General features: G+C 40.7%; 1 protein-coding gene across 2 annotated transcripts in view; it reads right to left on the bottom strand.

The window, feature by feature from the left end:
* The window catches only part of MED15 (mediator complex subunit 15), a 28,896-nt gene continuing 1,541 nt past the window's right edge, over nucleotides 1-27,355 (bottom strand). Inside the window, exons 2-18 of one of the 2 annotated variants that reach the window (XM_084297251.1) lie at nucleotides 22,596-22,683; nucleotides 21,446-21,497; nucleotides 20,920-20,949; nucleotides 19,465-19,680; nucleotides 18,538-18,800; nucleotides 17,360-17,731; nucleotides 16,159-16,254; nucleotides 11,047-11,166; nucleotides 5,663-5,805; nucleotides 5,342-5,469; nucleotides 4,310-4,444; nucleotides 3,841-3,904; nucleotides 3,607-3,673; nucleotides 3,070-3,230; nucleotides 2,699-2,865; nucleotides 1,740-1,838; nucleotides 1-1,628 (exon numbers count right to left, since the gene is read on the bottom strand). In XM_084297251.1, coding sequence (XP_084153377.1) covers nucleotides 1,492-1,628; nucleotides 1,740-1,838; nucleotides 2,699-2,865; nucleotides 3,070-3,230; nucleotides 3,607-3,673; nucleotides 3,841-3,904; nucleotides 4,310-4,444; nucleotides 5,342-5,469; nucleotides 5,663-5,805; nucleotides 11,047-11,166; nucleotides 16,159-16,254; nucleotides 17,360-17,731; nucleotides 18,538-18,800; nucleotides 19,465-19,680; nucleotides 20,920-20,949; nucleotides 21,446-21,497; nucleotides 22,596-22,683 — 2,338 coding nt within the window. In that variant the 3' untranslated portion in view covers nucleotides 1-1,491. The remainder of the gene's footprint in view (nucleotides 1,629-1,739; nucleotides 1,839-2,698; nucleotides 2,866-3,069; nucleotides 3,231-3,606; nucleotides 3,674-3,840; nucleotides 3,905-4,309; nucleotides 4,445-5,341; nucleotides 5,470-5,662; nucleotides 5,806-11,046; nucleotides 11,167-16,158; nucleotides 16,255-17,359; nucleotides 17,732-18,537; nucleotides 18,801-19,464; nucleotides 19,681-20,919; nucleotides 20,950-21,445; nucleotides 21,498-22,595; nucleotides 22,684-27,355) is intronic. The other variant, XM_084297252.1, reaches the window with a different exon arrangement.

Below are 27,355 nucleotides of genomic sequence, written 5' to 3'. Positions count from 1 at the left end.
GGATGCAACAGAACTGGTATCTGAGGATCAACATGGGAAGAGCAGCATAATGTTAGCATCCAACACAGGAATAATAATAAATTTATTACAATAGAAACAAACAGATAATGCATTAGTTCATATACAAAATACTGATAGCATTCTGCTGCCTCAGTCAGTGCTTACTAAGTACCCACATTTAAAAAATCCTAGAAGTGTTGACATCACACAGATTTACATAGGTCATTGCAATTTCATGACACTACCGTAAGAGAGTCCAGCTACTCTTTAAGGTTTGCTGCACAGTACAGAGAGGTGGAGCAGGATGTAATGGGAAAATCTGAAATTTGAAATTTTTCTGCACTAGGAAGTTGAGTGAACAAATTACAAGGATGGAAAAAAAACAATCACACTATGCATGAATTTATAGTTACTTATGGCAAATGTTCTCATTAGAAGTGCCCAACTATATAGTAGCTGGTGACCAGCTTGAGTGCCCATCATTGCTCAAGGCACAAAACATTAGTTGTCAGTTCTGTTCCTGTTTCTTCCTTCACTCTCAAAAAAAAGATAATAATTAAAAACAACACCATGTAGTATGGAAGCATTTCCACTAAACTGCATCAACTCCCCCAAGTAAGCCAGATGCCTTAGAGATTGATTCTATTCCATCAGTAAAAGACAACATATAGCTACAAGGCTGCTGGATTGATTTCTGGTACTAAAACTTTAAACTGTTGTTTCACCACCACCTTTACACACACATATTCTTACAGGGGAAGTCAGTGTGCACACTGATATCTCCTCTTTCTGATCACCTCATTTTTGGAGCAAGAGAAATGTGGTCCATGCTAACCAAAAACCATTTATACAAAGTATCATTTAAAAAAAGCTATTAAATATATTCTCTTCTATTTGGTCTCCCCTCTTCCCCAACATAATTACCCAGATTTATCTCACATATTTGAGGGATGCCCTTAAAAGGCTATAATTTATCCCATTCCTGGGCAAAGCTAATAGGCAAAAGATTCCTTCCAAAACAGGGAAGTTCGCAAGCACATTCTAGCTGCAGCTTATTTATTTCTGGGATGGCATCAGGTCACAAAACATACAAAGTGAAAGAAATACTGGCACTCTGCAAACTGAAGCAAATTAGAGCATTCTCTCCCTGCTTCCTCTTTTATCAATCAGACTCCCTGATGGAAGTCCACAAATAATTTCTTCTCTAAGAAGACAATAAAAACTTCTCCTAATACAGTCTCAAGAACCATATATACACATTTTGTATATTTGAAAATGCTGGCAAAAGTCCACAGAGGCAGAAGATAAAAAGCATGAAAGCTAAATCTAACACCAGGTTCTCTAGTGAACCCGACACCTAGAAACAAAACAACATAAGGCTTCTTTCTTCTGAAGTAACCTCCCCAAAATGCCTGTGGTTTTCCAATGGCACGTGGAAAAGGCCAGCTTTCAAGACCTTATTTCTTGATTCACGATTTAGGAAGTGAGATGTTATGCAGCAGAGAGGCAGGCTTGACGAATACTTTGTGCCCAGGTGTTTAAGAGTGCTGTGACTGAATGCTTGTCTGGAAGTTGCAATAGTTTTGAAGTCATGTATCGATACACTGACTGCAAGAAGGGATTGGCTGCTGGAAAAGAAGATAATGGATAGAGTTATAAATACACACACACAGTCCTCAAATTTCCCCAACACTACTACATACACATGCCCCCAAAATGTCATGCTAGCATCCTCATACCATATTGTCTAGGGTTTTTTATCCACAGAGGGCTCTGATCAGGATAGTCTGCTGGAACGCTGAGCTGTAGTGGCGGGACGTTTGGAAGATTCTTGTCATCTAGAATGTAAGCACACTTCCCATCAGAATAAAGTATGTTTTGCTGTATGTACATTTTTTTCATACATCATTCAGCATGGTTTCTAACCTCTGAGCACCAAGAAGGAACCAAGGTGTACTTTTCCATTTCTGTTGTACAGCAATCTCATTGCTCATTTTAACGACACTTAATTCCTTGTAAGGAAAGCCTGGCAAAACACAGCTCCATCTCTTAAGCATTTCTGCACACTGCCAATCATTTCATTAGCAGACCTTCACTAAATTGGACACCTCATTTTTGAGAATTAGGTGCCTTCTGTACTAACATTAAGATGAGAACAGTTCAGATTTCTCAAACAATGGGAGGAAAAAATCTGTTTTGCTTTTGGATTCCAATGGGGAAAACAAGTTCATAGACAGTAACACTGTCTTCTTACTCAGCTGAGATAGAAACCACAAAGTTGTGATCTGAGTTCCTTTTTAGAACGTACATCATTGTCAGTCATCAGTAGTACAAATTGCGATAGACCCTTCCAGAGATTAACTCACCATTTCTCCATCCGACTTGTTGGAGATGGAACAATTCACACATATCAGCACAAATCAAGTCAAGAATCAAGACTGTTGCCAGCAATAAGTAATTTTCAAGACAACGTATGATTCACTGATTTCAACCCTCAGTACGAGGAACGGATTGTTTAGCATGAATGAAATTTCCATGCATTCCCTGAAGCTGCTCTACAACACTGATAAGTACAGACTTCACACAGAAGTCACAGGTTAGCAAATTTCAAGACTAAGCAAAAAAAAGCTTCTTCAAATTTCTAGAATCAAGATCAACAGTTCTTTCTGAATTCAGCCCTTTGTGTCTTCTCACTTACCTAGCTTGCATATAAGATGAACTGTTCCATTATTACTGCAATGCGAGGGGTCCAGGTTCACCAGGAATTTAGGATTTAACCTTGCAACTTCCCCTTGTAAGACATTTGGTATGGTCTGTCTTTCATCCTCTTCATATTTCCGCTTTCGAGGGGAGACAACTGGGGCCCTATGTAAAACACAATACACAAAAGAACGAGGTGAAAACATTATACCAACACCACATTTGTCGGATATTTTACAGGTGTAAAAAGGAAAAAGGTACAACTCGAACCTTGCCATAAACCCATCCATTCTTTCAACAATTTGAACAAATATTTTTTTTCCTAAAAAAACAAACATTTAATACAAACATCTGGTTAAGGATACATACGTGATCGGCGGGCCATGAATTGCAGTCATAGCCGGCATAAATGTACGGTAAAGGGAATGGTTGAAGACTGGTGAACGGATGTTGGCCAAGACAGCATCCAAAAGTGGCTGACACAAGTACTGCTGTTTGGTGGGGGGCACTGGGGGAGGAGGTGGAGTAGGCTATAACACAAAAGGACCACATTTTCTCTTAATAGTCACCACAAATAAAAACATCTCTACAACTTTACATCAGTAAACTTCCAATGCATAAAATGCAAACAATTCTCAAAACTGCATGTGGTAACATTAAGAAGTCTGCATTTTCCACTTTCAGAAGTACGTCCTGAAATCAGCTGCAAAAATTCACAGAAAGAATTACTCAAGTGTTCGCACAGAACACAAGGACTTGAAAGCTCACCTACAAGGTGATTTATGTGAAGTTTGCCCATTTTTCCCCCATTTTCTTATTCTGTCCAGCTCTACTTGAAGTTGTAATGGCATAAGCAACATAAAAATGAATCACTTATCTTTTGCTAAAGCAAAGCAAAGCACGTACCACAGCCATATCATTCTTCAGCTTTTCCAGAGCAATTTCACATTTCTGCAGTGTCTTCAGAGGGCATCTGCAGAAGAGGAGAAAGTCCACCATCACAAAACAGTCAACTCAACTTAAGTGTTTCTGTTGCCTAAACCCCTCAACCAACTTTAATGCCAACATAGCTGGATGCTGAACAATAAATTTCTGGAAGAGGTAGGTAATCTGATATCCAGACAAAATGAAAAAAGTTACCGTTTTGAAGGGTCAGTCAGGATATCCAAGAGACTCTTCATTTTACTCAGGTCCTTCTTCCTATCTGAAATAATATCAGAGACACAAACATTGACTACAAGAACAGCTTTCACACTTACAGACGGAAATACAGGATGCTGCTACAAGTGAAAATGTTAGCCAACACTGAAGAAAGCAGTGAGGATCAAAGATCTTTTATCTCACCATAAGTATACCCATTGCATAAGCTCTAACAGAATGTGTCCCAAAAACATCAGAAGTGAAGGAAAACTGGTGGGAATTTAAGGATGATGATTTTACCCACTCTTCACAGTAAAATCTTTACATTCCTGAGGAAGAAAGAGTAACTGTCACTGTCATTTTTAATCCCTGGAATAAACCATCACAAAAAGGCAATGCACTGCTCTTCCATCAGAAGAGAGAGTTGACAAAGTCATGTGTTTACATGACTAAATACAAGGAAGCTCACCTTCGTTTTTATCTATTTTATTGATCATCCTACGGAGTGGTTCAATGTATTTTGATAACTGTTTGAGTTTCTCCAGATACTGTTGCTCCTCTGACTGGCTAGAACTGGCTGGACTCATGACAGAGTTTGGATTTCCTGCCAAGAAGTAAAGACTGCATGTCACATGGATGATAAAAGATAGTGCAGAACAGCATTCTCATGTTTCAGACTCTAGATTTGAAATGCAGAAACTCAAAGCATAGCTCAGGTCAAATACATAAATCCACAACTGGATGCGCGTCAAAGTTTAAGTTCTTGTCCAGCCCTCTCATCTTTTTAGAGTAATTATGTCAGACAGCAGATGTTACAGACAGAACAATAACTCCCATTTATTATTTTTATTTTTTTCCTGAAAAGGTCCACATTTTCATACACGTATTTCCTAGGTCCTCATTTTGCCTCACTCTGGTGCATTAAACACTACATCAACACTGAATTTGCTGCAGTATTCCTTAAGCCCATGCTTTCTAATCTGCAGAGCATACAACGCTGGTATGAGAAGGAGCCAGTATGTTACTTCATTTCACAGTATCAGAAAGTGTTTATTACAACCAGGGTAAAGAAGTGCACAAGTGTCACAGTACACCTAGGAAGGTGTTTTAGAGGAAAGCAGTCATTAAGCGGTTATTTCCTTTACGACTTCACGCCATTGCTAAGGACTCCTTTCTGCACGTAACCAAGGAATCACTACAGTTGTAAAAACTTGCTTAATTAAAGAAAGTACTGTTCTTTCTTTCAAAACAACAGGGAAGTTGGAAAAACACACTATATAGGTTCAGTGATGAGAAAATGGGTTTCATTTGATTTCAATAGGAGATATTCATGTTGTGTAACATCATACATACAACAAGCTCACTACTTGCAATGCTGGCTGCTTATCAAAGCTCCTTAAAGCTTCAGTCATGCCAAATAGTAACTGTAATAGTTCCTAAAGGCCTGTTATCAAAATATACCCCAATTCATGCTCTGCATTATAGACCTCAGGACATTTACCTGGAGTGTTTAAAGGACCTGGGGATGGGACGCTAAAGTTCTGAGGTGTTCGTGCAGCTGCTGGGCTCTGAGATGGTTGTGGAGATGGACTGGGAAGAAAGCTGCTGGGTGATGGAGCTGGACCAGAGCTAAAAAATAAGAATAAGTTTAAAAAAAGAAAAAAAATGTAAAATCAAACCTGACAACAAGGAAGCAAGATCAGCCTGCAAACAGATATGCTCTTAGTAACCACTGCTACGACATGTTGAATGCTTCTAAAAACTTCACCTCTTCACCTTTATGGTTTTGACAAAGATCTTCAAAAGTTATAGTCTAGCTCACCTCACATTTGAGTTTGGCTGAGAAGTTGGTTGGCCTGGTTGAGGAGATGGCTGTGGCTGTGGTGGTGGAGGCATTGATTGGGGTGTCTGAGCTTGTTGGACAGGAGATGGGGATGACATCATGGTAATATTGTTCTGGCTCACCTGAAACAAGGAAAAAGAATAAGATCAACAACAACAAAAGGGAGTTGATGAGGGGATCCTAAATTAAAGGTTTTATCTATGGAGAGAAGCATATCCTCAGCCCTACAAGAAATGAAAGCGTTAGTTTCCTGTTCTCATACACAATGAAACAGTCTCACCTGTATCTCTCTTGAGGATATTATGGCAGTACTTCATATTGACTTCACTAGAAATAAACGTTAAAACTGCATGCAATCAGATAACTGTTTCTCATGTCCCAAACCAACACATTTAAAGTTAAAGCGTCAGAAGTACCATCTGAAAAACTTGTGCTTTATTAGAAATAGGGTAAAGAAGAGCAGGGGAAAAAAGACAGTTCTAACTTGAGAATTAACAGCCATTAAAAAAACCTTCTTGTTTTGGTATTTTCATTACAGCCTTCAAAGGTATGTCAGATTTGTCTGTAGCTTCTCAAGCGGTTTTCTTCAAGAGGAAAGAAGAACAATTACGTAAACGAAACCACCACCATGTTGTTTAACTATACAGCTTTGCAAATCTGGGTGTAATGTCTGGATGGAAAAGTGTGAAGCAGCGTTCTGACCTGTGGAGAATGGTAAGGTATGCCTAAAGAGCAAAAAGAAAAATAAGGAGTTTTCAGAACAGCACCAAACTCCAGGCAACAACGAAGTTTATTCTGCACACTATAAAGTCCAAGAGCCAGATGATGCTCAGATTAGAGCAACCACTTACATATGTTCATTTCATGGTCGTTTTTCCCCTTCATCGATTAAAAACAAACAAAAAACATCCTATACCAGCCAGAAACATGGTATAGTAATGCAGATATTACATAAGCATAAAGCACATAAAGAATTCTTATGTTTTCATGTATGTAGGCTTAGGTCATCAGTCACACTAGCCTATAAGACCACATATTGTGACTCAGTAACTGATGCAAACATTCTGCAAGTCCTCAATTGGCACCTTTATGAACCAACAACTCTTTCCATCAGTATAAACTGTTTTTAAGCAGAAGTCCCCTACCAGCCCTAGACACTTCATGGGCACTGCCAGTTTGGTGCTGTCCTTCATTCAGTCATTACTTATCTACCTAAATCATCCAACTGTTTCCAGGGGACACTGAATGCAACATAATTTGCTTTGTATGGAATATCACATTACAGCTATGTAAGAAAAACATAAATAAATGATGGGCCCAAGCACTCCTCAGCTAGGTGCAAATGTAAAACTACTAAACTTGAAGATACTAGTTAACTACAGCACAGTTTAAAATCAAATACAGCCTTCAATATTATGTGTTTTTTTTTCCAAAAAACCTTCGTTAGCTCCATTACCTTCCCAACCTCCTCTACAAAAGTAACATCCAGAACAAGATTCATTAACAACCTGTGTTCACTCAGCAGTTGGAAAAATATTTCTGAGACTGAAAAGCATGATCTACTTCCTATAGAAACCAACCACCTCAGCACCATAAAGAAGCTAGAATGAACACTCCAAAGAGTACTCCCTGTATTTTTTTGCAATTCTATTTAATGTTCTTCTAAACAGCAAGTGATTGAGAACTTACCCATAGAGGTGTTGTACCCATTTTCATCAAGTCAAACTAAGATCACTTTTGAGTGGTTTAGCACTTCTTGAAAACCATGCACCTTTAAAGCGTCTCAAGCTGGTTACATAAAATCACTTTTGAAAACTTAAATCCTTGTATTTTAGGAAGGAAGGAAGGAACAAAAAAGATTGCATTAAGGTTTGTGCCCAGATTCAAGCCTCTGTATCTACTTCAACACCAAGGTCCCTTTACATTAGTTTACAAATGTTGCAGAAAAGCAAAGAAAAGAACATACAGCACCTGATATAAGCATAAAATACATTAGTGCTGTCATCTTTTTAACAGCATTACCTCTTCTCATTAAGTACATACAGAGGCACACAGCTTTCCTTCTTGCAACAGGTTTGCTCTCTGCTGGTTTCATTTCAGAACTCTAAAGGCTAATATCTAATATCACACAAAACTGTGATATTTTCAGTAACTTTTACTCAAAAGTATGCAGTTCCAAACTTACTGCCTTATTTTTCTTTGAAAGTGGTTAATTTGCTACACAATCATTTCAGATGTCTTTGTATGGTTTAGATATAAAGATACCTTCAGCTTTAGATTTCCACATTGTTTCCGGGCTACGCACTGAGAATATAACAATTTAATGAAATTTCAACTTCCAGGGAATGCTCTTTACAACAGACTGACAACTACCACAGCTGAACATGAAGCAACCCTGCAGTGACCTGATCACAACACTGAAACCTATCTTTGAAGTCCTGCCCAAAACTTACTTATGTTTGCATGACAAAATTTTGCGCTCAATAATATTCACTAAATCAAAGCTATTCCTAGTGTTTAGAGTATAACATGCTGGAAGATAAACTTAGCTATGAGGCTTACCTCCACTTAACTAAGTATCAGGCAAGGAACAGCACTCAGTAGACAGCACTGAGTTTTTCAGAGACTCTCAGTAGCAAGCCAGTACAATATGCAGGAACTAAAAGCAAGGAAAAGGAGTCTGCAATAAGGAAGTAATGGGTAATAATGAGGAAGAGCAGAAAGAATCTGAAGTAAAAATCCAGAAAGCATTTTAAACTACTGTACTTACAGTTTCAATATTAAGCCAGTAAGCACAGCCTTGCCTACTCTGTAGCAAATTGGGTTTAAAGCTCACCATTATGTTGCTTTGCGGGACAAAGCAAAACCTTTGCAAAAGGTTTTCCAAGCCTTTTGCCAAACCTTTTTTTCAAAAGAATTCAGATACCGGTTTCCATATTCCAAATCAGGATAATATACCTTGCTTTATTTTAATATTTAAATCAGTTTGACTTTTTCCCTAGATTTTTGGTTTGCTGAAGATTTCTGCACCAACCATAAATTGGAAGTCCATATAAATGCAGACTGCAATAGATTTGTAGGTAGAACTTGGAGGTTTTGACACTAGAAATACAACAGAGAGACTGGGATTAACACATTAGTCATCTAATTGCTAAAACAAACTCTAACCATAAGATTAACCTTTCAAAATTCCTATCAGTAGGTTTCTTGGACCAACACAAATATTGTGTAGGAAACTTTCCTTAGCTGTTTAAAAAGTGCTGAACTGCTGAACTTTTTTTTTTCCTTAGTGTTCAAGAACTAATATTGAGTGTAGTTCATGTATGGTAACTATTCAGGCAAAACCAAACTTCAGCTAAGAAAAAAAAAATCTAATTAATAGCAAGAGAAATCAACAACCTACTGAACAAAAAGAAACCACTGCAGAATTAACTGAGCCAAGTTAGAAGGACAGAGAAGAAGTGTGTCATACGAGATAAAAACAAATAGCCAAACAATATGGATATAACAGCTAGTTCTTCTGGTGAAAGAGACTCTTCACTGTAATACCAAGATTCTCATCTAAAGTGAAAGGACATTCAGAGCCATCTATCATGAAGTCTAAAGACTTCTTAATGCTGTAAAGAGATGACAGAGTCTTAGATGAATAATACCAGATGTAAGCTACAACCATTTGTCTCCTATTGTGAACAGCTTCAAGAGCTCTGATGACAAGGTAATTAAACATATCCAACAGATAATATTATTTAAGCATTTACAAAACTAAAGAGGCATAAATAACATTTCTAAATTCCGATTCACCTAGAACCTGACAAAATGCTTTGGCACAGAGCACTAGAGATTCACACTGATCCAGAGCTACCAATTGCATGGCACGTCAAGCTGTCTTTAAAACAGTGCTTCCCACTAACAAAATGATGACTTACTCGCTTAGCCTACCACATGTTTAGGAGCCCTTTTCATAAATAAGTTTTTTCTTCTTCTTCCTTCTTTGGTTGTTCAGTTTTCTACAACATTTTCACAGTCCTTGACATGCTACTAAGAACTCTCCTTATTTACTGATTCGCCTGGTGTCATAAATCAAAGCTCCTCAACAAGCACAGACATGACAGCACTAAAAGGTCAGCCTACAGCACTGAACACTTTAACTAGAGCCCTTCTGTTATGACTCAAATATAAGCCAATCTAATACTTAAATACCCATCGGAAGGCCTCACTGTCAGTCCAAATCAGACTGTGAATACTTCATACTGGAGGTGATTGTCTCAGTGTACATAAACTGCTACAGCAAACAAAGCTCAAAGTAAATTCTCCTTCGATTCAACAGCTATGTCTGGGTTTTATTTCAGTTAACATAGTTACCTGGATAGAAATGACTGACCATCTGAAACCAGAAGTGACAGATGTGCTTGCCTAGGTCTGCAGAATCTTTCTGATCACATTATCTACCTTAGTAAACGCCTGACAAGAATGGGCTGTCTCTACTAAACTTGGTGCAACAGAAATAAGAAAAAATGCAAAAGTAAAGAAACCTACAAGCAAAAGGCAGCAGTGTTAAGAAGTAAAACTGGTAAGAACTCAGTTCTATTTCAGTCCAGTTCTCCCCACTCCTGCTCTCCTCCTGTCCCTCAAATTAAAGATTTTGCTTGTTGAACAGGGCTGTGAGGTCTTCAGAAGATCAGGACCTACACCATGCAGATGCAGTACACTGACCTCAAGCATCTTCCAGCAACAGCTGGCTAGGTGCTGTCAGCCAGTCTACACAGGTTCTTCTTTGATACAGGTACAAGTGGAGCCCTTTTGGTAGTTCCTCCTTCACAACTGTGAAGGAAGAGAATAGTTCCATTTTTCTTGGTCCCTGATTGCATGCAAAGATGCTACTCAAACTGAAACGAGCCAACTTTGCTATTAATGAATGAAGCACCTGTAAAGAGCACGAGTACATGATAAGTAAGTTCCTAGGCAGAACTCAATCACTGCACTGCAGTACTGACTTGCGGCACTTCTGGAGACTCTCCAAAATGCACATTCATTGTGGAATTTCAACAAAGACTGAACAGGAACCTGGAAGCTCTAATTTGTGACCTAAATCAGTTATAAACATTTAAATATTCTAAATGCTAAAATAAAGATCTACGCCACTCTAGCAATGCTTTATTTGATAACCCATGCTATCAGAAAACGTGTTGTTTAAACCAAAAAAGGATCCATGGAAAACCTGAAGAGCCCAACACCCTAACACCGGCAAGTTAGTTGTTCCATGAAAAAGTGAACTTCCCCTTGCTTGAAAGCAAGTGCTACACAATCACGTATTGAATGCTTTGTGCAATACCTGACACAATGTGCTTTGACTCAGTAAATACCTGTGGCATTTGCTGTCCGCCCAAAGGAATGGAGCTTGGCGGTGTAGCAGACACTGCGGTGGTAGGCGGGAACCGTGGTCTTATTTGCATCCCACCTCGGGCCATAGGTGCGGTGATCATCTTTGAGGACAGAGGGACAACAGACAAAAGTAATCGCAAAACAAGAAATGCAGTGCACTGGCAGGATGAGAAGCACATGCAACCTCCAGGAATTAGGGGAGAGGGGAGCATGAAGGGAAGGTTAGTGAGCTTTTCTCTAAAGGTTAACCTAACATGCTAGCTTATAAATCAAACTCCTTTTTACACCTTTTCTATCTATTTTTAGAAAGCATCTAATGAATTCTAGATATCTCGATGGTGCTGATAGGCAGATTCAGATTTGTAGGTCGAAGACTGACAAAGCTATTATTTGCAGGAAGGGTTTTTCCTAATTTTGCCTAACATCTTGAATTTCTAGAATTCTTAGAGATAAGTTCTCCAAGACAGCTGTCAAGAATTCTCCATATAAGAAGCTTCTTTGTCTCTATAATGCCATAGGTTTCTGATGCACCTTCCCACACTGTTGGACTCACAGGATTTAGGAGTATTTGCGTATGCCACCTTCCGTTCTAAAAGACTCTGGCAGACAGTTCAGCAGCAACTGCTACCAGCAATGCTCCAGTGAGCTGTCCAACAGTGAGCAAAATTTCAGAGTAACCTATGACACTATAACACCAGGACAACAAAAAGGACTTATTTTTGAAAAAGCTATTTCCTTCCTTTTGCACCCCACAGAATAAGTCAATTATTTCCCTGTAATTTCTGTAATTTTGACAAACGCCCATTCCTCTATTGCTAAGCTACACTAAGACTTGTTGTTATGAGCCCGTAATCTGCTTCGAGCTCATTCTTGCATTATTTGATTCTTCAGTTGTATAGACTGAGCACACCCTAAAAGCACAATCATTTAGAACAAATACTGCAGGTTAAATTTTGAATTAGAAATTACTCTAAAATAGGATTAGGATGTTGCTCTGCAGTGTCTAGAAGTGCCTTTCCGACCCATCAGCCCAAATGAGTCACACAGTTTTAATCATACGTATCTATAATATCTATGAATTTTAAGTAATGGTAGGCTTTAATGTTATACCACATATGCTGCCAATTAGAGTACAATTTAAATTTATAGGAAATACAGCATATTTTTGAGGTAGCACTCAGCTAACTTTGCTAATTCACTTATCAGCAAAGGAGCTTCTGTTTGATATTTTAAAGATCTACAGTAAAGGTCTCTGGACCACTTTATTATTTTTTCCCCCAGAGTATACGTCACCAAGGAACCTACACAGGCTCTAACTAACCTAGGAGTTAAAAGAAGTCTCCTTTCAGTAAAGGATTTGGGGCATTCTTGCTTAGTGTTCTGTGCAAATGGACTGAAGCAGCCAGCAACATGTCTCTAGAGAGTCAGAGAATGCATGTGCTTACAATTGTTAAAAATAAATAAAATTAAATACAACATAGCAAGACTGAAAACGGAAAGCAATAACTGATAAAGAAAATAAGTGTCAAATTCAGCACAACTGTTAGTTCACAACATCAGAGCAATGCGGTCACTTTCCATCCAGGCAAAGAGGGATGGTCAGAGACAGGATTTCAAAAGGAAAACAAATGAGAGCGCTTCAGACATCACACACACATGCACATGTACACACACAGCATGCAACAGCCACCACAAGCAAACACAACAACCCAGCACTGGCACAAAGCACAGGTGGATGCTACGAAGTGCAGTGAAGAGCTACTTTATCAACATGAGAGCTGGTGAAGCAACACAACCCTAACAAAACAAAAAAATAATAAAAAAAATAAAATAAAAAAAAAAAAAGGAAATCGCTGGCAAAAATAAAATAAAATAAAATAAAACCTTCCAGGCACAATCACCCCATCTCAGACCCTCGTGAATGCACATGGATCTCTGGAGCGTGTGAAATCCCAGGGATGTTACAGTGACTCACATGTCCCATCTTGGTCCCGTTTTTCATGCCACACCACCAAAGTGTGCAGATTTAGATCACTTCCTCCAAGGTCATGGAAATTAGAAGTATATTAACTGTCTGGCAAACCACTGAACACCAGTGGGACAACTCTGATTCAAAGGCTTTCAGCTGTTGTATCGTAGCCGAATGAATGTGTGTACATGCACATAATTCTGAGTTTTATTCACATATTTTTGAAACGTGTGCTTTGGAAAGGAAGTGTATATATAAAATGACACCAATTCCACTCTCTTGATGAAAGTAATTTATTTTTCCCTTCTTCCAGCATATTTACATTTATGAAACCAGTCACCCTTCAACAAAGCAGCAGGGAAAGCGGATTTCAAAGATTGCATCTGTTTTATGCAAAGCAATGCATCTACAAAGGAGTTCATCAGATAGTCTAAAAATGGAAGACAGCTAGAAGTGTTCAGGTACTTTTGAGAAGCATTTAAACTGAAGGCAAATCCTTCTCCACAGCTGAAATTGAGAAATCGGTTTACAGAATTGAGAATTTTACTCAAAAAAAAAAAAAAAAAAAAAAGGGAGCAAGCAGAAGAATGGAGTATCTCTCCACTGTAAGATACAGACCTCATTATCTGATTAAAAAATGAAGTGCAATGTAAGTATTAGAATCCTGAACCTATAATTTTCTTGTATCTAAAATCCAAGGATTCAGAATTCCTTCAATATGCAGCTTCTGGTAGGAATACACACGTACCATGACACTACCACTCCACTAAAGGCAGGCCAGCTCTGCTTTTCAAAGAGCAACAGCCAATTTGCATTCTGAGCACCTGAACGAATTGCAGCAGAACAGTAATTTAAACATTATTAATACTTAACTCCAGTTGATTACAGAGTTTCTCCTGGTGCTCCAAGCACTTCTGTAGCACTCTGTGGTCACTAGGACACTATTTTGCTTATTTATCAGTTTCACCTTTGAGTTACATAGTTGTAAGGACTAGACATCCAAGCAGGATAACATTCACCTGTGTCTTTATGCCTTCAGAGAACTCCAAAACTTACATGTATCCATGTTTGAATTTAGGATTGGTTTTACTTTTATGTAGGAATGCTGAACAGAAACTTTATGGAAAAGGAAAAAACACAGGCACATCAACCCAAATTCCCAGACTGAAAGCCCCTAGAGACCAAGCTTAAGTTTAACAAGCAAGTATTAGGACAGGGTTTGTTTATAACAAAAGCTTCCCCAAACCAAATAAGGAAATCAAGACAGATTTATTAAAATAAAATCTAGTGCTAGTGGAAAATGGACTAGAGAAATGCAAAGAGAAATCTACTCTCAAGCTTCTTATAAATCAAAGAAAATGTAACCATGTTCTCAACGCCAAAGCTGCATTGTAATATTGTACACAACCATCAACTTAAAGCTAAACATTATATACAGAAAATTTTTATACAAGTATAGGAAACCAGTTTAATCATTGGACTTCACAGCGTCTAGTGAATTTTAGTAGATTTACATTGTAACAGCACAAACGTAAGTCTGGCTGTGTAGTTTTCTAAACTCCATATGCAATAGATAATGAGCAATCCCTGCTCGTTATAAATAAAGTTGCAATGCAAAACCAGCTGTCAACCATCTTATTACCCAAAACTTTTCAAATGCACTGTGCTGTTAAGCCACTGGCATATAAATTCCCTAAATGGGACAAGAATTAAGGTGACTATGTAAACAAAATCCATCTGTTTAGAGGTTGGAAAAAGCACCATTACCATTAAGTTAGTAAAAAGAAAAAAAAAAAAAAGAAGTCAGTCTCCTTTTAGGCAGCCTAAGTCCCTGTAGCTTTCACCTGGAAATTATTTAAGAAACAAAGAAAAGCTTTAATTTGCATTTCAACTGTAGAAGAATTCTATATTACTGCCAGCACTGTACCAACTGTACTTACCACTCCTCAGCTTTTACATCCTATGTTACATTGGCTCAAGCAAAAGGACCAGAAACAGAACATAGCCACCACCAAGTATGTGGGCCACATGAGAGTTAACATGGTACAAGACACTATTCCTGATAGCGGTCTGTGAGATGAATGTTGAAGAACCAATTGTTATCCCTCTATCCATGCAAAAACTTCTAATGGTCTTACTGAATCTAAAGCATTTCTTGTGTGATGACGGGGAAATGGTGCGATACCTGAAATGGCAGAGATCTTCCTGTATTGCCAGACATTAATCCTGGTCAACCTCTTTTTATCTATCTGCCTCAGTCTCTCCATATACAAAGTGGTGATAATTGTACTTACCGTGTCTGTAAAATGTCTCAGCATGAAAGACTACAGAGGCAAACCATGAAAGACTATTTCATATTCTTGTGGAAAATGGGATGAGAGGTTCAGCTCAAGCCATCCCCAGTTTTTCTCCCCCGTGTCTCCTTCACATCAGACACACATCAAGGAACAATCACTAGGGCTACAGCTGTATTGCAGGTTAAGAACAGTGTATTAGACAATAAGCTTTCAACCAGCCTTTTTTTTTTTTAAAAACGTAACTCTGCACTTGTGACACATGCCATTTTTTCTTGACAATTCACATCCAGAACAAGAGCATTCTAAATCTACAGCTCATTTCACTCAGAAAAAGAATGAAAGGAATGAAAGGGGAATACTGAGAGATTTCACTATCTATATTGCTTTTTATGCTTGGTACATGGAGATGGAAGGTAGATCACATGTGAGTTAAGATAGCAGGCAAAGATTCACAGCATGGAAATCAGTTGACAAAAAACCGGTCACCTAGGAAAGTGTAACGAAAAGAGAGGTGATACACACCAGAAACCAACAGTCAAACTTGCAGTGTGACCACAGAAGGCCCTCTTACTGTTGTGCATTTGTGTATCACTTCAGGCAACAATCTTACCTACTCAGGACAGAGAGCATGCACAAAGAGGTTGTCCATGAAATCCTGCCTCTGAGTCCGGGCAAAGGGGAAGCAGCATAAAAGCCCACATCCCCTCTGTATAGCGATGACTGCTCAGACCTCATTAGAAAGCCACCAGAGACCCATTTCCATGCTCGTCTTTAGCATGCACTTGCTACAGGCCTGTACCTAAGGACACTGCCTCCAGGGCTCTTACCTGCCCTGAAGCTCCCATCTGAGCAGCTTGAGCCTGAGCTGCTTGCACTGCTGCTGCTGCCTGCTGCTGCTGCTGCTGGACCAGCTGAGCTCTTACCTTGAGTATAAAAAGAACAAAGTAAACACATGTACCTGATCAGTGTGTAACATTTCTCTTTCAGTTGCTTTGACTATACTCATAAAAAGGGGAGTTTTGGAGACAAGACTAAAAGATCAGCTTCACATATCCATCTCTAGAAGCGTTTCATGAACTTTCCTTATGAAAGCAAGTTCCCATGCTTCTAACATTTGGAAGTTTTCTCACAGACTGTGCACTCAAGACGTGACTTCCTGCAACTTCTCTGTACTGTAAGGTCTTCTTACGACAATACTAAATATGTCAGCTTTCTGGCAAACAGTTAACTCCATGTGATGATTTCTCTCAAGCATAATATTTAAAACATATATTAATGACCAGCATTTCAAATGTCTATGCACTCATTAGGACAAGTCAGAGGGATGTACGTGACATCTAACTACTAGCTTAACTGGTAGGAGCACATAGTGGGTACTCCATCTATTCCATGGGGGGTTCAAGAATTTCTCAAGAGTGGCTGACACTTCACTACTCCCCAGCAACACTCAGAGAAAAGCAGGCTTCAGAATGACATCTGAGCTTTTTGCTCAACAGCACACAGCACTCATGACTAATGCGGAAGTTTGAAAAGCTGCAACATTAACAGGATGACTCAGCTTCTAAGATGAAGCAGTAAGACGTTCACAGTAAAACCATCATCTTGTCCACATTCTCTTCAAGTCAGGAACTACTAGTATCTTAAATTTTGTCCAAAACTTCTAAACGTGGCAGCAGAAGCAAAGCCAGTGTGCTAAAGAGCCAACACGGGCTCCAGCCACACGCACTAGGTGCCTCAAAGCACTTGCTAATATTCAAGAACAAAAATAATCAAGGCAGTGATTTTTTTTAGATTCATAAATGGTTTTCACACATTTATAGAATCCCTGTTCTTCGCTGATACTAAGTCATTCTCTTCTGACAGGTCCAGACATAAAGCTTTAAAACCACCATACTCAAACAACCTAACTACAGATCTCTTAAAAAACTATGCTTTTTTCTTATTTTGTTATTAGCAAAAGTCAAGGAAACTTTTTATTTCTTTAGAGGATCATAATGAACCAACAATGAAATGGTCACCAGCCCTTACCTGCATTGCTTTTAATTGCTGTGGTGTGAGAGTAACAGGCATAACCTGACCAGGAATTTGTCCCGAGATTGCCTGTGCCTGAGATACCATGGGCTGGGGTTGAGGCTGGGATTGTGGTGGAAGCTGAGACTGTTGTGCCTGAGCAACCTGCTGCTGCTGCTGTTGCTGCTGCTGCTGTTGTTGTTGCTGCTGCTGCATCTGTTGCATCTGCTGTTGCATTACTTGTTGAGGTGGCTGCTGCTGTAGCTGCTGCTGTGGGATTTGTTGCTGTTGTTGCTGCTGCTGCTGTTGTGCCTGCATAGCCTGCGCTGCCTGCAGCTGCTGCATTTGGGCAATTCGCTGTAGTTGCTGTTGCTGCTGTTGCTGTTGCATCTGAAAAGCAGGAAAAGCCAGGATGCTAAAGCTTCCAGCAGTGCAATGGTAGCCTTATTTTTATAGCGTAGATGAAAAGCAAACTGAATCCTGATGTATCAGGCTAAGTTTTCAAGCCTGTATAGAAAGCCCAGACCTCGTATTAACTCACTCTCCAGATATCTCAACTCTATGTAGTGCATGTCCTGTGGTTTCACTATTCCAAGCTTTTCTCACTATACTAAAATAGTTTTCAAAAGCAAAGATAAGTCCATCACTTTTTCCTTTACAAATGGGCTCAAAATCACTTCTTAAATGTAATCAGCCTGCATCAGCACTGCCATTTACCAGAAATGCACAAGAGCATGACAGCTGAAGTTTCCTCTTCTGCTCTTGTGCCTAAGGATGATGCATGTAAGTGCTCAGTACACATTTTTTAAAGTAGCAATCTGTAATTCACACAATGACAAAATAACCACTATTTCTAGAATAATACAGTGCTTTTAATACAGTGCTTTTAGTTCTTTACCACACCCCTGTTCTTGTCAGAATGAAACAATGTCCTGATGTTTATAAAGAGAAAGAGACAGAGGTTTTTAGTTCTCTATTATGGCAGAAGAAAGCAACCAAAAACCCTCATTGTTAAGCCTTCCTTCTGGGTTGTAATGTAATGTTGCCAGTCTAAACTGAAGTCCTATCCCAAAGTGGAAGTGTATTAATAATGGGAAGAGCTGATACTCAGTACTTCCATGCAAGCTAAATTTCACTTGACAAGTAACTGATCACAGATCACCCCGATTGCCATTGTAATTCTTGTTTGTCATCACCTGCTGTTGGTTTTGCTGCTGCTGCATCTGCAGTTTCAGCATGTGCTGCTGCTGCTGCTGGACGGCTTGTAACTGCTGCTGTTGCTGCTGCTGCTGTTGGGCTGCTGCAGCTGCTGCTGCCTGCTGCTGCTGGACCTGAAATTGTTGTTGCATGGCTGACTGCTGGGCCTGGAACTGCTGCTGCTGCAAAGCCACCTGTTGCTGCTGGAATTGCTGCTGCTGCTGCTGTTGCTGCTGAGCTATCTGCTGAAGCTGAAGTTGGGCTAAAAAGAAGGGAGGCTATGCTTAACACACGAAACCCGAACAGTACAAGAGACAGTTACACAGTATAACTCCACAATAATCAAAGATAATCGCTAAAGTATAAAATACTCATCACTGACAGCATATACTTTTGCATCCTCAAACGGAGTAGGTACATTAACAGCAGAATTGATGACACTGCCTACTATCTCTACAGCCCCCTGCCTGTATTTAGTCAGCAACTGAATTAAAAATGTAAAAATGTGCAGAAATTGTATGGCTCTGTGGCCACCTGGAAGGACCACAACAGGATCACACCTTAGTCTCCACAGAATTCTCTAAGAAATAGAAGCTATTGAAGAAAACATATGCAGAGAGGCTACCAGCAGGAAGCATAACAGCCATAGAACGTATACGTGGGTTTCACAGAACAAAGTTCTGAAGTTGACATCTTGAAGGATGGGAGAAGCATTTGCTCATAGAAGAGAGGCTGTTCCTCTCTATGCTAAGGACGACATCTATCCCAGTAAGTAGCAGTGTCTGAAATCAACTCTTCCAACAGTTCCCTTGGCTGATTTAGCCAGCAGTATGAAATTCTTTCAGTACCCTCTCCTTGTGGAAAAGAGTTATTTACTGAAAGACTGATCCAACAGTTTCAGTGGTTGAAACAAACCAAACACTTACTCTGCTGAGTAGCTGTAGAGACACCAGGCATACCGTGAGGGGCCATTCCCGAGGTCCCAGGAGGCTGCTGCTGCCCTGGGAGACTCATCTGTTGCCCCATTGGGCCAAGGCCACCCATCCCAGCCATCGGTGCTCCTTGAGCTCGGGAAGCCATGCCCATTCCAGGTGCCCCTGCTGGGGGACCCCCAGTCAGATTCTGCAAGGCATTCATGGGATCTACAAAGAAAACAGTTAGCATTATGCAGCCAGCCATGCAATTGCCTCCCCCAAATCCTCTGCTTTCCAGCGTCCACTCTCTGATCTGCTGGCTTCAGACCACAACTAGATGCAAATCCTGAGAACCTACTGCTCACTGCTCTGCCTGCAAGACCACAAGAAGCTTCTGGCAGGTCTTTGCCTCTCTGTAAACAGAGTGAAGATTGTTTAAAGTGCTTCAGATCTGCAAATAGATTCTAAATATATCAGACAAAAGGAACTCATTAGCTGCCTCTGAATTTACATGCAAGTCAAAACTGGCTACCAACAAAACTCCATGCAGCTGTACCACCTGTAACCTCAAAAAAAGCATATGAAGAACAGAGCTCCCACTGCGGATTCCATTGGCCTCTTCCTCCTGAGGAGGAGCAGTGCTCAAACCAGAGGAAGTCCTTTGCAATGCAGTTCCCTAAAGTTCCCACCATAACATCATGTTTTTACACAGAGGATAAACTTTGTCTTTCAAGAGAATTGTCACAGTCTCAATCCTGGGCATGTAGAAAAGTGAAGTCAAAGAAGGAAAGGCAATTCAGAAGGGCAAAACAGAACACAGGGTGCAGATGCAGTATTAATTAGGTACAGAATGCAACGCTTCCTTAGGAATACATATCAGTTTTTAACTGTCTAGGTGAGGTGTTAATCAACCCCAACCACTGCATAGTTAGTTTATGGGGGGATAAAAATGATGTATTCATTTTCATCATCATCACTATGAACATCATATTACGTTCCTAATATAACTGCTGTAAGAATTAGCACAGAGATAGAATACATGATTGGATCTAACCAGAGTCAAGTGGCAGAGTAGAGCACACGGCCCGCAGACACAATGTTTGCCTCTAATGCAGCACAGTGAAAAACCCAAAGTTGACGACAGGGAGAAACCTGAATGCCCAGCAGGAAGTTATTTTCAATCACTCTTGTTCTTCCAAGAATCTCAGTGTTGTGGGCTAAGAGAAGCACAAACAGGGAAACAAACAAGTCCCCTGTGCTGCATCCAAAACACCATCTAGGCCTGTCACCCTCAGAACTGAACAAATCACAAGGATACTGTGCTACCTTTCCTTTCCTCCACCAATAGTAATATTGCAGCTAGGAAATCCACTGCCCTCTTAGTACACCACAGCCCTGTTTTTTGAGCTGTTCTAGTCAGAAAATAAATAAATAAATAAATAAATAAATAAATAAAAGGCCTCTTACCACTGACTGAAGCTTGAGATTTCTTATTGTCTGCAAAAGAACATCACATTAATTATCTTTGTTAATCTCATCACACAGATTTGACATTTCAAATACACTCTCCAAGAAATATAGTCACATAATAATTAAAAAAAAAAAATCACTGTCTACTGTAGTTACGTCTCCAAACAATTTATCCAAACCCATAATTCCAGACAGCTGTATCATAGCTGTAACAAGCTGAGTGGAAAAAAAGGTATTTTTATCTTTGTAATTACATAAAACATTAAATAACCTAATTTTGTACTCAGAACACTACAAAAACACTGAAAACATTAAATTATTTCTCACTCAAAGACTCTTCAATTGTAGATGGATGTTATAAAAGAAACAATATTTAGAAGTTAAGCATATATATTACTGGTTGAAGTTTTGGAGCAACTTGTGAGGAGTCACACGCAGACCCACACATACAAGCCAGCCAGAAGATTTCCTTTTATTCCCCCTCCGCCCCCGATGAGCAGTCACTGGGATAAAAATTACTTACGGATATCTCGAAAATGGATAATAAGCCTGGCCACAAGAGAAAGATACTCCTCCTAAAGGTAAAAAAAAAAAAAAAAAAAAAAGTGTATCAGTGCAGGAAATAAAAACAGAGCAACCACAACTTTCTGGTCCTTCAGTATTCTTCCTCAGTGTACCAGATTTTACTTTACAAGGCCTGAGAGCTTTTAGTTCACTTACAAGGACCAGTCTGTTCACAAACTAACTGGAAATGCTTTTTACCAGAAGGTCAGCGTAGCTGATGGTCCAAGTAGCCCAAAAGTCCATAAAATTCACTGGAAAGAACTTCTGTGACTGTCACAGTAGCAGGAACATAACGTGTATACCTACTTATATACTAATACATCCATTTTCCTTTTCTCACCCATTCTAGTTCTTTCCTTAAGGATCAAAATTTCTTATTGGGTACATTGACTCACTTCAGTCCTTTAACTAGGTCATATTCATACTACAAGAACTTTTTTATGCTAAGTTATTATTATTAAAGATATTAACTTAATTGTTTTTAAGACTTATACATGGCAGAAGTGCCAGAGGTGAAAGGACAAATAGTCTTTGCTGCAATTTATTAATGTGCTTCATAATGCACAAGAGAATCTGCCACAGTGCTGAGACAGCCTCCCTGCTCCTTTAAGTACCACTCACCAGTGAGAATGCCATCAGCAGGCATAAATAAGCGTTATAAAACTTTCACCAAGTTCTATCTCAAACATGTCTTCTTTGTAGACAGCAATAGGATCCAATTTCTTATAACACAACCCCAGGAAAGAAGAGCTTATACGTTTGGGTAGCACCTAGAATTGTACACAAAAAACAGACTTTCACAGAGACCTGAGAAATTCCTTTTTTTCTTACTCCCAAGACAGCCTTTTTATTGATATCTCAGTCTCTCCTGATCACCAAACTGGTTAGATGGAATAATGCCACACTGTAGATAAAACAAACTCTATGCAATTCACTACATACAAGTCTTTAGATAAGACTTAATTAAGCACAGAACCACGTATGCATTAAATGCTGCAGTATCAGCAAAGCTCTATTGGCCTGAAGTCCAGTCTGCCGCATGTATTGGACACCAAACACTTCATTTCCCCTCAGGGTAAAAGGAACACACACACATCCAGATACTTTACCCTTGTTTTAGCCTTCATAAACACGTGGCTCTCCATCTCTTTGCTGGACTTATTATGGGCAACACCAGCCTTTCTCATAGCTTCATCACTGAAAAAGAAAAAAACAATGCTGGGCATTAACTGAGGACATCAGAAAATACTTTCTGTAGTTAGAATGTCTGTGTAACAGCTTTTTACCCCTCTCTTATTGTTAAATCCATGTATAGATTAAAAAACAAAAATGGCATTACTTAAAATTGTTGCTTTTTAAAACTTATTCAAATAACTGAGGAAAAAAGTCTTTTTTTTGTTGCCTTTTAGAAATTAGTTCTTTGCAGATATTCAAGAATAGCGGCTAAGCAAGTCACTATTTGCTGCTTGAAGTGTTAGTTTGACAAAATACTAGGACCTGTTGATGAATCCAGTCATTCAGCTTTCCTCTAATGTAATCCATGTTCAGTGAACTACGGGCTTGAGCCTGCATAGTACCAGGCATTTCCAAAAGAATCCTCTAAACATAAGGTGGAATAACAAAAATTGCTTGGTAAAACATCAAACGCCTTTAGGCAATGAGCAGTAGATAAGAAGAAGGTCCTGCTGATGGACAGTTGGTAATAAAAACCTTTTTTTACCCCCTTACTGTTCTTTTCTATTTATCAATCAGAAGTGCAGGGCCATCACACCACTAGTAAACTGGAACTAGATCTGCCCTCTGGATGAGAAATTGAAAGCACGAGAAGAAAAGGAAATAAACCCCCCACACCAAAACACTCTGCTAAAGAAATTGGTAGGAAAGAAGGGGTGTTCACAGACTCAGAACGGTTTGGGTTGGAAGGGACCTTAAAGACCATCTAGTTCCAACCCGTGCCATGGGCACGCTGCCTCCCACCACCCCGGGTGTCCCAGAGGCCCGTCCAGCCTGGCCTTGAGCACTGCCAAGGATGGGGCAGCCACAGCTTCTCTGGGCAGCCTGTGGCAGTGCCTCACCACCCTCAGAGTGAAGAATTTCTTCCTTATATCTAACCTAAACATCCCCTTTTTTAGTTTAAAGCCATTACTCCTGTCCTGTCACCACACCCTCTGACACAGAGTCCCTCCCCGGCTTTCCTATTGCCCCCCTTAGGTACTAGAAAGACGCTGTGGGGTCTGCTTTTGGTGCAGCCCAGAGTACGGGTGGCTTTCTGGGCTACAAGCACATATCACCAGCTCATGTCAAGCTTCTCATCAACCAGTGCCCCCAGGTCCCTCTCCTCAGGGCAGCTCTCATTCCGTTCTCCACCCAGCCTGGATTTGTGCTTGGGATTGCCCCAGCCCAGGTGCAGGACCTTGCACTTGGCCTTGTTGAACTCCAGGAGGCTCAGGCCCAGCTCTCCAGCCTGCCCAGTCCCTCTCCTGCTTGGCATCCCTTCCCTCCAGCGTGTATCCTCAGCACATCAAAAACCAAGCAATTCCACTGCAACATAAGCACTGAGACAAAAAACATCTTAAATCAAGGACTCAGACAGGAGAGCAGCCCTATTCAAATCTGCTGGGCATTCTCATTCTTGGAAACATTTCACTTCACTGCAAAACCTGTTCTGTGTTACAGCCTAGTAGCTGCAGCCTGCATTCCACGAGCAAGTTACCAGGAAATACTTTCACCTTGTAATTACCATCTCAGCAACCCATTTCTCTGCTGTTGAATGAGCAACTACCCTACCCTAAATGCATCTTAGGGTGGGGATCCTTGGAAGCTTCATGCAGCCTGAAGTGGGACTGCTGCTTTCTGCCCCCTCGAGTTCTGACAACCTCCCTTGCGAGTGGTGCTTGTGTGAGCAGTGAGCTAGTCGAGTGTCCTGAAGTAACTCAGTATCCCCCTCAAGACAGGCATGAAGAGCAGAAACAACAGACTTAGGTGAAGGAGCTGAAGCTGTCCAAACTCACACCTTTACCTTGCAAAGTTGTAGCCTAGTAGCATGTAGCTTACCTGGTGTAACTTGCAAAGAAATAGGGAGCAGAGCACAGCCACCTGCATGTGTCCCTCACGGTAACCTGCTCACATGGCCTGACGGACACTAAAAATGCTGGTTACGCAGGAAGGTTACTTAAAATGAAGCCAAATTCAAACATAACACAGAGTAACTACTCTTTCATGTGCAAGCAAGCCTTAAAGTGAGCTCCTCATAAAAGAAGTCTGCTGCAGAAGAAGCAGAGCATCCAGTCCTTCACCTCCCTCTTTCCAACACTTTCTCTTTCAGAAAAGCTGCCTCTAAACCCACGCTACTCTCTCTGAATCTTCCTCACCGCCTTAGTCCCACAGCGAACGACAATGCCTCTCATTTCAAGGCCACCAAGAACTGAGCAGGCAGAAAGACCAGTGACACAGACCCAAATAAAGGATGTATCGTGCAGCTAGTACTAGAGTGGCTGATACAGAGACTGTGATCCATGGCGTAGCAGGAAGTTTGGAAAAAAAACACAGCAAGTTATTTATTCTGTGTAGCCACCATTTCTTGTTGATGCTGCCTAGCACTCCATGCCAGATCTCTTCGTATTCCACAAGTTCAGCTGTGTGTGGTTTCTTCCTCCTCGTCTGTTTCTTTGTCCCCACATTTATCTTCAATCAGCACAAAAACACCTAAGTTAAAAGGCTGGAAAAGTCACTAGAAAAAGACAGCTTTACACTTTATAAGTGTACCAAATAAGGTATCACATCCTTCCAGAAATGAAATTCAACACAACTTTGAAAACCAGATGTTCCAGCCAATACAGCCTTCATCTGCCTCACAAGCACTTACTAAGCATGTAAGATGTGTACTAAAGCTCTGCCTTTTTCAGCTCCTCCACAACACTCAAAACTGGTGCCATGAAGCATTCAGCACCACTGCCAGCTTCAGGAATTCCCCCTCCCTTACCAAGAAGTTCGTTTCCAGCCCTACAACTGCAACCTCTCACTCAGGCCAACTGGTCTAGCAGAAAAATCTTGCAAAACACGTTCTTCTTCACCACTCCACCAGCTCTCCTCTCCTTCACACCATGAACTGCACCAGGACTTCCAGTGAGACGAAAGGGCAATGAGCTCTAGGACCAACCCCACATTAACACCACCAGATGCTGCCTCATGAAACGGACTGGTCACTCAAAATAAATCTTTCTTTCTTAAAACAACAGGAAGGAAAATAAAAGCATGCTGGTAGGCCGTTAACCACAGCCATCCACATCACAAGCTTAAAAAACCTCCAGATAAACACCAGCAAATACATTAAACGTTAATTACTTGATCTTGGGTACACGACAGCACCCCACACAATGTTTCTGTTAGCTCCAGGTTGGACACAGCACATTTAATGACAACCCTCACTGCAAGAACACCCAGATCAGGAGTCCCCAGACACCTAGGACCAGCCTCAGCCCCACATGACACCACCTTCAGCCACAGAGGAGAAGGCTAAGGACAATCCAACCTCTGCAAGGCCTTCTCTTTGTAAGGCCTTCTCTTTTTTAACGTAACGCATTATCTTTCTTTCCAGCTCTGCAGTGAGGAAAATCCCCGTCCTGCTACACAGAACCACCCCCTCAGAGCTTCAAAGGCACAGAAAATCCTCCCGCAGGAGCGATTCCTTCAGAAGCCTCCCCGCCAGGTTACGCCAGTGCCACTGTTTGTGTGGCTGTGCAACCAGCAGGGCCGAAGCACTACCCAGCTTCAGAATAAACACTTTTCCTCAGTTATTTTTAACTTCAACAAATTTCTCCTTCAGGTTCACTGCATGGCAACCCAAACACTTGCACTACAGAGGCAGAAGCTTCTTAGTTCACAGTTTTATAAATGCTTATTTTGACGCGACCGACTCCTCCCTTTCTGTAGTACCAGGACAGGAGGCACAGCTGTCTTCTTGGCCCTTTTTTTTTTTTTTCCTGAAATCCCATCAGACAGCCCAGGCTGGCATATAAAAATAAGGCTGCTTTATGAACGGATTTTGTGACATATTTCACAGAGAGCAGCAATGCAAATGATCTCCCCCCACACACACACTTGAGAAACTGTAGCTGCTCTGCTCGCCTCCTGCCTGCTCGTTTCTGCTCCCACCTCTGCCTCCTTTCCCGTGCTCTCCACCTCCCCATCCTTACTTATGCTCATGCATGCTCTTTCCTCTCATCTAACTGAACCATTAGCTAAGATCTACTTGATCTTAAGCGTGAAGGTATGCATGAAAGCCAGGCAGAAAGCTGAACACCACTTTTATTGACCATCACGCAGCTGAAGTTACCCTGTTTGACACAATTCCCCTTACCCCAGGCTAGAAGCAGCTCGGCGCAGGAACTGCACAGCAAGGCACTGAGGTTACCACCACGCAACCCACCTCAGCTTTGTCCTTCAGGCAATACCAACGTTTAAAAGCGTATTAAGGAAAGGCATTTAGAGAGAGGCTCCCAAGGTACTGATAGGTGCCTGTTCGCTGTGAGGGCTGGAATAAAAAGGTGCCTTGAAAGCACAAACATTCACACTCCTGCATCGTTGCTCTCTTGGAACAACGTGGCAGGAACCAAAGTTGTTCCCTGGCCTCCATCAGCTGAGCTCTGGCAGTCCTGGGTCTCACAGCTGTGGGAGTCCTGCTGGGGCCTGTGATCTGACAGGGACCCAGCGCTGAGCGGGGCTTCCCAGGGGAATCATTTCCTAGCGAGATCACCTCTCACACGGTGCTCCAACTACACACAGACACGTTCGCTAAGACACCTACTGCACATGGTATCCCTGAAGTGTTTAGCCAGATAATGTCACTATGGAAAAAAGAAAATATGTT

This window comes from Netta rufina, assembly GCF_964035555.1.
Source record: "Netta rufina genome assembly, chromosome: 17".
Taxonomy (NCBI): domain Eukaryota; kingdom Metazoa; phylum Chordata; class Aves; order Anseriformes; family Anatidae; genus Netta; species Netta rufina.
Note: the sequence above shows the minus strand (reverse complement) of the source record. Positions and strands in the feature narration are given on the sequence as shown.